This window comes from Galleria mellonella, unplaced genomic scaffold, assembly GCF_026898425.1.
Source record: "Galleria mellonella isolate WM207_F2 unplaced genomic scaffold, CSIRO_AGI_GalMel_v1 utg184, whole genome shotgun sequence".
Taxonomy (NCBI): Eukaryota; Metazoa; Arthropoda; class Insecta; order Lepidoptera; family Pyralidae; genus Galleria; species Galleria mellonella.
In genome coordinates this window covers 10,242,084-10,254,574 of record NW_026442025.1, presented here as the reverse complement: position 1 = coordinate 10,254,574, position 12,491 = coordinate 10,242,084, and the positions used below count along the sequence as shown (strand labels likewise).

Sequence of the window (12,491 nt, the reverse complement as noted above, 5' to 3'; positions counted from 1 at the left end):
GTAATAAAAGGTTCTGCATTATAGTTCCAAAGAAATGTTACAAAAATATAGGTGTCTTCAGCGTTTGCGTTTAAGTTTACAGATTCGTTTAATGTGGGTCTTTTAAGGCTAACGTGAATAGGCATTATTTAAATTTGCGTGTAATAACCATAGACTTTATCTTTACTTAAGATCATGTGCATCTACGCGCTCAAATTTAATATAAAAAAAATTTGTATCTAACATGTGAAACATGTCAACACTGATTTTAAAAGGGTAGCTACCCTCTTAAAACATCATCAAAGCAAACTACTAACTGGCAACCCACCTCCACCCCCCTAGGGAGATGCCTATGTTCAGCAGTGGACAGTTAACGGCTGATAGTATGTCATCTTTAGCGAAGTTTTTTATCGTCATATACATTTTTTTTTGCGGAGCGAAATGCAACATACATATATTTTCCTTCGCGTCTGTTAAACCAGTTTAAAGCTAACACATTGTTTGTCTTGTTACTTAGCAGGTTTATATTTAAGCTCGAAGTAGTCATCTGTTGCAACAAGTTTTACAATTGAATAATAATTTTAGAATAATTCATCATCATCATCATCTAAATATCAGCCGTTAACTGTCTGCTGTTGAAAATAGACCTTCCCTTGGGAGGCCTTAATTAGGAGGTTTTACAAACTAATTGCTACGTTTGGCAGGCGGGGTGGCAACCTCAGTTATGCTTTGGTGATGTGTAAAGAGGGACGTTGCTGCCCATTTCTCGAATATTATGTCCCCTTAGTCGCCTCCTACGACACCTACGGGAAAGTAGTGGGCCATTTATTTTAGAATGAATTTTCAATAATAATTTTAGAATTCGGTATGACCACTGTTACAGGAAAAGCAATATGTTGTAATTTGAAATTTTATGTTATTTTAGATTAAATACCCAAGTTTAGATTGCAGTCAATTGCAGTTTTGTCTTTGTAAATTCATTAAGTTTAACTATCTGCGGTATAGTCGACAGATGTGAAATGTGTTCTTTCAACGCACTTATATCGATGTTTTTTTTAATGGGTGGAAATGGAATGGTAACCCCGCTTGCGCTATCGGTATACGCTGGCGGGGCACCAGTGATAGATGATAGGTGAAGATGAAGGCAGGTCAATTAGCCCATCGTGAAGAAATCATAAAGGATTAACCACAATCGTTTCCAGGAGGAACCGTGTGGAGGTCGACCTGATAGGGTGTATTGTTAGCAATGGGCTATTAGAACTCATTACTAACAATCCCTCCCCCCCCCTATATCGATGCTTGCTCCTTATAATTGTTTACTTTCATACTAAGGATTGATTTCTATTATTATTTCTGTTCGTTTCAATTATAATACTCCACTGTTCTATGCTTTGGCTGCACTTTATATATAGATAATGCAGCCGTTTATTTCTCTCACCTTATCGCTGCATTACCTGCTAAGATAATAAACTTTGAATAACAAGCACTCAAACACTCAAGTTTATTTTAATAGAAATAAATCAAGGAAAATTATAGCGCAATATTCCTCCTTGACTGTTCTGCTAGCAAAGTGTGAAGTATATACACGTATTAGCGGGCGATATAAGTATGTAAATTTTCAACCGACTTCAAAAAGGAGGTTCTCAATTCGGTTGTTATTTCATAACTCCGTCAGTTCTTAACCGGTTTGAAAAATTCTGAACTTGAAAAGATATATATGTACAGATTGGTTCCATAGAAGTTTTATCAAAATCGGTTCTCCATTTTTAGTTTTTAAATTAGAAATAACTTGTTTTGTCATAATTGAAGCCGGTTTTTTTTTTGTGGGAAACATTCTTTAACTTTACTGATAGGAAACGATAGGTTTATGATAAAATACTCTTTATAAGTGAGCTCCAATAGGAAGGGATTCCCAATTTATTTGTATTATTCGCGAGTTACTCGGAATCTTCGTCGATTCTGACAATTTTTTTTTTCAATTAACTTCCTTATTTATTTCTTCCCTTCTTTCTTATTTATTTTGTTGCTATATTTCTGCTTATTACTGAGCAATTGTAATTTTTATATTATTAATAACTAGATGTTTGCCCACTACTTCATACTCGTCGATTTCACAGATAGCAAAATCTATGAAGTAGACCAGTTCTAGATAGTGTGTCAACATATAAAACATATACCAGTTTTTAAGTTAGACTTTCAGGAATACAACTGTAAAAACCGCATCCACTTTTGTGCAGTAATTACACTTACAGACAGACAGACAAAATTTCTAAAAAATATTGTTTTTGCTTCTATTGTCCTTATTGAAACACTCATATAGGTTTTACTTAATAATGTCTCATATATAGTATATAATATATCAATTACTTACAGTTTTATTATATTAATAAGATAAAAATCAAATAATAGTACCACAAAGATAGTATATTACAGCATATTACAAACAATAAAGATTAGCAGGAAGGGGAACTTGGAAGGGAAGAGTTAATACAAGCTGCGGATCCTTTACGGCAGCATTTACAGTTATTATTCTTGTCAGGCAACTCGTAACCCTGTTACGTCAAATTGTCGTGACATTTTTACCAGCTGTCACCATGCTTCCTTACTATAGACCAACCTTGCATACGTAACGCGAAATCTCAAGCAATTTGAATGCTATTAATATCCATGCACGGTGAATGCACAAACTCATTTTGGAATTTTTTATTTCAAGCAAAAATATATCTTATACGAATCGTTTGAAGAAATAATTTTGTGGTGCGATTTGAAAACGTTCATTCACCTTATCGGTCAGTTATCTCGTGTTCGGGTAATTGAATCTCATACAGAAGTGCTTTATTGCATTTTACACTGCATATTGATTATGCGCTTAATTACTTTTTTATTATAATTCTAACAAGTGACCATATTATTAAATCTTTTATATTTTGAATTAGAAAGTTCCATACGATCATAATTACCAAATTTTCATACAATTAATAAAATAAATCAGTTACACAATTTTTTTAAGCGTTTTTATTTAATTGTCTGCAGAGGCAAGAGTAGACTTCTCCTATAATTAAAAAAAAAACGTTGTTAAATTGTCTTGCTATTTTCTATACGTAGTGGTATGCCCTCCAAGTCATTCAATTTACTCAGATGTTTGCCAACCTGGCCAGTTGGCTTCGTACACTCACATAGCAGGAGATGCGTATACTTTATTAGGAAAATCACGTTCATGGATAGGGTAGGATATTATATAACCGATTGTTAACAGAAGCAGTCCTAATTACATGCTAATCAATGTTTAAGTATGCTGCAGAAACCGGATGGACAGTACTATGATTCAACATTATGAAATATTTATCATTAGTAATTCAGTAATTATCACTTCAGCTATTTATTATCTACTACTCAACATAAGGTCCATATTCAGTTTTGTAGAACATATGAGATGTCCTGTAGACAAGAAGTGACTGTCCAAATTTTCTATTTATAATCAATTTCAATATATTATGTTACAACATAACAATGTCATGTTCCGTTGTACTGTACGCGACTTTCTCTTTAAGACTGCATCGATTATCGTTAAATCGGCAAATCTATATATTACTCAGGGCTGCTGCCATTTTAAGTTACACATTTTAAAAGGAGAGAGATTTTTTCTTTGGACACGTTGATAGTTAATCTAAACTGAACAACAGAATTTTTTATTCCAGTTGTTTCGATTTATTTCACAGCTGATGGTCAGAATGCCATATGGGAAAACTTAAAAAGACTTGCCTTTCAATTACTCTTTGATCAAATTCGATGTTATTTGTTTCAGATGAAATCGTCACGTTGCCAGACAAACACAAATTCGACTCGAGAACATACGTGAAACCGAAAAAACGAGTTCAGAGGCCGAGTATACAAAGCATCGTAGAGGTCGCTTCAAATCCATCGTCCATGTCTCCAAACCCCTCTCTTAACCAGTCCACAAACAAATATTTAACGTACAATAAATACAATATGCCACTGGGCCCAATCAGTCCAATGTTGAGATTAAAAACCTTCAACGTTGATACGAATACAGAAAACAGTCATGCTGTCAAAGAGTACGCAATGAAAAGAAGGAGTTTAGTTCAAGATGATGATCCACAGGTAAGTTCATTAACATTTAGTTGGGATAAAACTATATTGCTTAAAATTCCTTTTTTACCAGGAACTTCCAACATACTCTTCCGTCACCCATTGATTTATGACCTGCGTAGAAGAAGGATAATTTATCTCGGGACAAGCTTTATGTTTGTCTCGTTCGTCTAAGTTCTAAAATTGCATTCTACGACGTATACATTTTCTGCAACTGCACAATTTTGTTTCTGGACAGATTGTCTTTCGTTTCCGCAACCTTTGATTTGAGAGATTCATAGACTTATAATCGATGAGGTCTGCAGTCTGCAGGAATGTCAACAATTGATGAAAATTTTTTTGTCACCTCGTTTTTCATCATATCAGCCTTTAAGTGTCTACTACTGAACATAAGCCTCCCCCTTGGGTGATTTAGCCAGTAGTTGCGATGCTTGGCAGGCGGATTTGCAACCGCAGTTAGGCTTTAGAGATGTTCTAAGAGGGACACTGCTGGCCATCCCTCGCCCTCCCTTAGTCGGTTCTTACGACACCTAAGGGAAAGGAACGGGTGGCTTGTTCTACGCCGGGACATACGGACACCTCAATTTAATTGAAAATTATAATTATTTAATATGCTATATATAATATAATAACCAAATGCAAAAATTTTCAAATGTTACAAAAAGCTTGATAAGATGTAACTTGTGTTCGAAGCTTCACTTAATGCATTTGATGTTGGTAATATAGATTAGAGTGAAGCTTTCTAAATTCGTACATATGGTGATGTTTTTAAGATCGTTTTTCCAATGTGTATAAAATTAACAAGTTGAGGATTAGATAAGGTGAATGTCCTTAGCTAGATGATGTTGACTTGAGTCAAGTTTACAATTGTCGCACCTAACAAGATAATATGTTCATTAGCATATCAGCTGCAACCAAGATAATAATTAGAAAGATTATCATCTTATGTGAAATGTGATGACTACTAATTATTGATAAAGTATATATACCGTAAAGCAGTTGTGTTTGCATGGCTGTGTTTCGGTTTGAAGGGTGGGATATGGCGTGAATTTAATGGGTACGGAGGAATAACACCTGAGTCCTCAGGAATGGCAACGCATGGGGGGTATCATGAGCGAAACAGTATACTCTGTTATGTCCATGGTACTGTTCATGTCTATAGGCGACGGTTACCACTTTACATTAGGTGGGTCGTCAGCTTGTTTGCCATTCTAAGTTGTATAAAAAAAATTATTGCAAAATGTAACGACGAGAAGTTTTGATGCCATTTTACATGAAATATTTTCAGTTCTATTCAATGTTACATTGCCTATGCTGTAATTATAGTCAATCCTAAAGGACTGCCTTTGACTTTAGCTAAAGCCAAATAGTTTTTGATGTTAAATTGTAATGACGTACTGTATTAGGCTAATATCTTCGTCATTGGAGTCCCAAAATTGGGACGTTAGTGAACTGTTACACTGACGAATGATGGTGATGAATACGAAAGTACAAGTATTCTGGTATCGGAAGAGGCTTAGACCAATCTATAATGATCAGGATCAACAATTTTTTGAACCAGCAATTATACATGACACGAGTTTTGAAAATGGTTGAAGCAGGAGATGTAGAGTGCTTTAACATTTGGAGCTTTTTATCTCGCAAGAGAATTGTCTTGAAAATACCCGTAGGTAGATAGGTTTTTTTTTTAAATCTGGCTTTGCAAGTATAATATAATTTTTACCAACAACTTTGCCTAAGATGGTCACTAAGATATAGTCTGTACTGCAGCGGGTTTTCTTTCTGTCGTGTTGATAGCTAAATTAAACAAGATAGACCTGTCAGTCAACTTACAAATAGCTTGTAATACAAGATATTAATCATGTAAATACATCAGTGCATTTGCAAGGAATATTTCTAGTAAAATGATAGGTTAATAAAAGATCGACAAGTCAATGTTCAAAAGTGCTGACGTCATTGTATTTGTAAACCATGTTCGTAGCAGATATAGTAACAAACAAATGTTCAAATTTAAGATTTTGTTTTACAAAAAATAGTTACTTTAATTGTAATAAATTAATATGCGATCAACAGTTAACAACAACTTTGTACAAAAGTCGATTGCTTGGGTACCACTGTCCCATTCGTGATTCAACCGTAAAGCAGGTGTGTTTTGGTTTGAAGGGTGGGATATGTCGTGAATTTACAGGGTACAGAGGAATAACACCTGAGTCCTCAGGAATGGCAGCGCATGGGGGGTATCATGGGCGAAACAGTATACTCTGTTATGTCCATGGTACTGCTCATGTCTACAGGCGACGGTTACCACTTTCCATCAGGTGGGCCGTCAGCTTGTTTGCCATTCTATGTTGTATAAAAAAAAAGTTATGTTATTCCTCTGTACCCTGTAAATTCACTACCTTATCCCACCCCTCAAAACCGAAGCAGCCATGCAAACACGACTGCTTCACGATTGAAACACGAATGGGACAGAGGTGCCCATGCAAATGACTTTTGTATAAAGTCTCCCTCTGCTTAATGTCATGATATTCTGTATTCTTATTCTGTCATCATAAGAAGACTGTGTAACGTAGTTTATTATTGTTTTCTTGCGCACAGACGAAGCAAAACGAAATAAATATTACATCACTAGTGTATTCTATAATATCGACGGTGTTGATCATGGTTTATAAGAAACTATGATCGATCAGGTTACGCCAGGTCTATAGGCGACAGTTACCCCTCAACATCTGGTGGTTCATCAGTAGTTACAAGTTGTATACAACAAGTAGGTTTTGTTCTATAGAAAAAGTCTACTTCAATCGTGGCAAAGTCAGTTATTTTGATTAAAAATGATTAAAATTGAATTATTTGTAATAAAAAACTACGAAATCGATTTTGATTAAATTACTATGGAACCAATGTGATCGTATATCCTTTCAGATAATTTAAAATCCACATAAATTTATAAATGACGGAATTCTAAGGTTACAAATATAAAAAAAATACAACCGAATTAAAAACTTTTTTTTTTTATGAAGTCTAATCCTAACATTAAAATCACGCTCATGTGAATGAGAGCTAACACAGATTTATGTACTAATTTATATTTAAAAGTTCCACGACCGTGACTCTGAAGCGTCGGTTTACATAATAAATGAGATGACGGTCATTCTGAACTTCGCCACTGAATGTTGCAAAATGCGCGCTTTAAATATATTTCGCTGGAATATAAAATTGGTGTTAAAACCTGATCCGTGTTAACGGTGCAAAATGCATATTCAATATAAATATTAATTTTTATTAGACACGAGTTCAATGAACTTTTTTGATCAGTTATTAGTTGGTCTGCTCCGTGGGGACTCTATAGTTATTTGATTAAAGTTATTTTGTTTAATTCCGCCACTATCTATTAGTATGCGTGCGACTGCCAACATTCGAAGATTAATTACTATTATTTTTAATCACAGATGTTCTATATCCTTCCATATTATTAAAAAAACTGACTAAGAGCTTGTGGGACAGACATTAATTAATAGAATTAATAAAATCCAAAAAGTCCAAACGTAATAAACAAGTACATTATATTGCTTCGCAAAAAAAAAAAGACAACAGTCGTGAGGAAAATATTCAATGAACGACGAGATGTTTTTTAGACACATTAGTTTGAAAATATTTGAGTTTAGAATGCGGATCAAATTCAAATTGTCTTTACTTAAATAGACTTATTTACAAGCACTTTTAAATCGTCATTTCTTATGAATGCTTTATTTATTATATATTTATTAAAGAATAAATTTCTCATTTGACTTACAGTTTCCCAAAATATGCAATGAGCCATGTTACAAACTTAAAATTTTTTATAACATTTAGAAAATTAGATAATTGATCATCTATATATTGATATTTTTATAGGAATTTTATAGCGTGATAAGTGACAGCAAACTAATCTTTGATTTTCACTGGCTTAATATTTTAGAATGCTTTTATTACTTAGAAAAAATCTGTTTTATTTTGCTTCGTAAAGAAAAAAAATACTAGTAAAGATTAATAAAACTGCTTCTATCGTAAAAATATTAATATGAGCTCAAAGCGGATGTAAACCCCTTTCCATTCCTAAAATAATTGCTAATGTAATCATATGATACAGTCATAAAATATAAATTAATTAAAAATCTTAAAACCCAACCAAAAAACAAAACATAACTGGTCAAAGTCAGATGTCAAAGTTAGTCATATCAGTCAGAATGGTACTTTGTTCCTATTAATTCACATACATTACATTAAAATACTAACAATTGGTTACTAAAAATGGTAACGGATTCTAAATTATCATACGCAGAGTATCAAAATGATTCAGTTTTCTACAGATAAGGGTATGATTTATTGCTTATTTATTTTACTATAGCTCCGCGTACAAATCCGCGTAGGCTGTGAATATTTTTATACTACGATTATATTAATTTATTTAGAAAATGGTCTATAACATGTTTTTCTTTTAAAAGGTGTGTCTCTTTGGCCCACTAACAATGTACGTTACCGTCCTACATGTTCTACATACTATACATATATATACTATATATATATATATATATATATATATATATATATATATATATATATATATATATATATATATATATATATAAACTTGTCATTGTTGGATACAGACCTTATGACTGAAAGAGAAAAATATTTACCCATTCTTACCACTCTAGCTAGCTTAGCTTAGCTAGAGTCTAAGCTTTATAAGGAGCTTTTTTCGTGTTTTACTATTCTTGCATGAGTGTACTGTATTTTTTCCTCTTGGTTTGCTCTTACGGTATTCTAAGGATGAAAAGGAGTAATCTCACATTGTTTTCTGTCTCTGTTACGCGCGGATTAAAATAATGTGCAATAATTGAAGCCATAGACTAAATAATTATGCAGTATATACACGCACAGTTGCACATACAGGTCAAGTTGTAATTGTTGCAACATAAATTGTGCTCCTATCCTATAAGTGACAGATTGACTAATTATTTTGTAATAAAAAGTGTTTGAAACAAAACGTATACGTGATACGGATCTCTAGATTACACGTGTGTTTCTTAAACAAAATCTGCATATTTTGAGCCGAAAGAAGTAATACCTACTCGAACGATTCCTGGTTATAGTATCTTTCACCATCGCATCGCTCGCCATCGGTATCCATCCTCATACTTTAGAATCAGAATGGTCACGCACAGTGAGTTTTCAAAAGTGTTTTCTCTCGCGAACACTTAGAGTGTGGAATGATCCTCCTGTTAAGGCTTTCCCTAGAGATACTACATATATACAGCATGGGATTCTTCAAAAATACGCGTGGGTGACATCCCTGGTGACAGGCGTCCATAGGCTGCTGTAACGCCGTTTACCATCAGACAGGCCGTATGCTTTCTTTCTACCGTAGTGGTATCTAGTAGTTTGACTATGTATCGAAGCGGTTACCCGTATAAAGGTTAATGAACTAAAGTATAACTTTGGTTGGTCGACCTTTATATGGGAAAGGTTGGTTTATTAAGACATAAATTACTCAAACTTTGTCAGACGAGATTCCCGATGGGAGTAACATTGAGTTATAAAATTAGAATTGACAAATAGCCGTAATTACTCTTACTAATATTATAAATGTGTAAACCAGTTTGTTTGTCACTTCTTAGTGCTTCAAAGGCTCAATAAATTGTAATGAAATTTGGTATACCTGCACATAATATTTGGGATAGAGAACAATATAGGCAAACAAATAAATAATACATAACAATTATGTATTATTTATTTATGTATTAATATTTTAAGTATGTGAGGTATTTTTTAAAATTAAGGTATGATGAGGCTGACATATCCTTATAGGATATGTCAGCCTCTGAATAAAAAGTATAAAACAAAAATATAAGCTGCAATTTATTCTGATAAATTAATGTATCCTAGTCACGAGGGCGAAATTACGTGTAAAAACTAGTAAATAAATAAATTACCAAATATTGCTTCATCACCATCATATCAGCCGCCTACTGTCCACTGTTGAACATAGACCTCCCACAAAAGGGTGATCTTGCCAGTAATTGCTACGCTTAGCAAGCGGATTAGCAACCGCAGTTAGGCTTTGGTGATATTCTAAGAGGCCCGCTGCTGCCCATTCCTAGACCATTGGAGGGAGGAAGGGATTGTTAGTAATGGGAGGTTAGTCCTTATTGCTATCAATATACCCAATCAGGTCGACCTCCACGCGGTTCCCTCTGGTAACTATCGTAACTAATTTATCTAAGGCTTTTTAGGCTAACAGACCTGCCTTTTCATTCTCTCCTGTTATCCCTTACTGGTGCCCTGCTAGCGTATACCGATAGCGCAGCCACGGGTTACCATGCCATTTTCACCCGTTAAAAAATCCTTTGACCTTTAATTTCCCTTAGTCGCCTCTTACGACACCACCGGAAAGGAAGAGATGGCCTATTCTATACCGGGACCACACGGCAATTATAAATATTGCTTACTAAAAATTGAATTTATTTATTAAAAAATGTTTACTTATAAATTTGCGTAATGCCTAATCACTTATAAGTCTTAATAAATTTTTAGATCGATATTGAATTATTGACTGTATCAGAAAACTCGTTACGGTCAAAAACGTTCACTCTAGTTACTCGATCGTGTCCAATCTATAACGTCTAACGGCTAACGGCCCATTGTGAAATTATTGTGGGTGTTAAATTTCTATTAAGAAAATTGTGTTAATTTCACATTAATAAACGTATTCGCAAACCTAGACAATAAATATTCTGTCCAAAATAGTAATTATATAATATATATGACTGAAGTCAGTTTTTTTTTCCACTTTGCTCGGTAACAAAACATACCAATAAATAACATGCTTCGTATGTATTAATAAAATATTTGATTTTTTTATTAAAGCATTTTCTCTTGTCAGTGCAACTAATTCATGCATTTTGTACCAACCAGCTCTATTCCAGGCCATATCTCTGACTTCCCTTTACGACATGACACTTGTTTCTTTATCTGTCCCATGTAGTTATTATTCGGCTTTCCCCTTCCTCTTTTGCTCTCTATTTTTCTTTCTAATATGCTCTTCAAAAATCGTCATGTCGTATAAAATGGACCTAACTTTTTCGTCCTTCTATACTCTATTGTTTTTATTAATGTTTGATATAGAAAGGGAAATCAAAAATTTGAAATACGAGTATAATGTGTAACATCTCGTCGTCCATTGGTGCGTTTAAAATAGGAATAATGATGTTACTAGTCAATATTATTTTTGTCACGGTTGAAATAGCTGGTTTTTTTAGACGCGAAATTTACTTGTTCATATTTTTTTTATACAACTGGGAATGACCAACTAGCCCACGCACTATTTGATGGAAGTGATAATTATTGACTATCCTTACTAATATAAATGTGTGATGTTTTTTGTTTGTTTGTCACCATATAGCACCTTAACGGATTAACCAATCACTATGAAATTCGATAAACACGTACTATATGGGATGGAGAATGCTACTTTCTGTCCCGGACACTAAACTTATATCAGTAACACGGACAAAGTAGCAGCAAAAAGCTAGTAGACAATATACTCGATCTTTAAGTCTATGGGTTGGTGTATGTAGGTGTTGGCAGCAAAACAGTTGGTCAAACTCAATACAAACTAATGATGCGTTTTCGTCTATTATGTCATGCAAGTAAGAATATCTCGGTGTGCAAAATTCATAAACGCATAGCTGACTGTGTATATTTGCATAGGTGTAATGTGGAATGTTTGTACAAGATTTGTCGTCATCAAATTGTGGTAGACAGTTTGTATTTCATGTGTGTGTCACACGATATCTTTGTTAGCAATAATATAGTTTACATCTTTTTACAATATATTTTCAATAAGTTAACAGATATATACGAAAAAAAAAAATAGGTATGATACAGAAGAAAAAACGCGGGAAAAATAATAATGTTACCACACACGAAAATACAACCTTTCTTCCTTTTTTTAACAATATTATAACATATATTAATTTCATGATCATTAAAATTGACGTTTTTCTACGCAGAACAAACATCTGCTGTGAAGGAAAATGTACTTGCGGCCATACGACATTGCGTTCTAAATTTAAATATTTTTAATATAATTATCTATCTAAAAATTTTTTTACAAATTTTACTTGTTTATAGATGGGTTTTGGCATTGACCACAATCTCACCTGATGGAATGTATGACTATAATCATTTGTTTACAATCTCAGAGATTACAGATTTCATCCAATCGATTGAAATACCCTCTGGGAAGAGGGGATGAAAGAATTTTTTTTGAAGTAATAGCTCAGTCTAATAGCAATATTATAGCCAATCAGGTCGACCTCGACCACAGTTCCCCCAGGAAACCAACGTGATCAATTCTA

General features: G+C 33.7%; 1 protein-coding gene across 3 annotated transcripts in view; it reads left to right on the top strand.

The window, feature by feature from the left end:
* LOC113509400 (uncharacterized) overlaps window positions 1-12,491 on the top strand; it is a 47,012-nt gene that overhangs the window by 13,472 nt on the left and 21,049 nt on the right. For all 3 annotated transcript variants that reach the window (XM_052893986.1, XM_026892748.3, XM_026892739.3), the window contains exon 3: window positions 3,785-4,101. In XM_052893986.1, coding sequence (XP_052749946.1) covers window positions 3,785-4,101 — 317 coding nt within the window. The remainder of the gene's footprint in view (window positions 1-3,784; window positions 4,102-12,491) is intronic.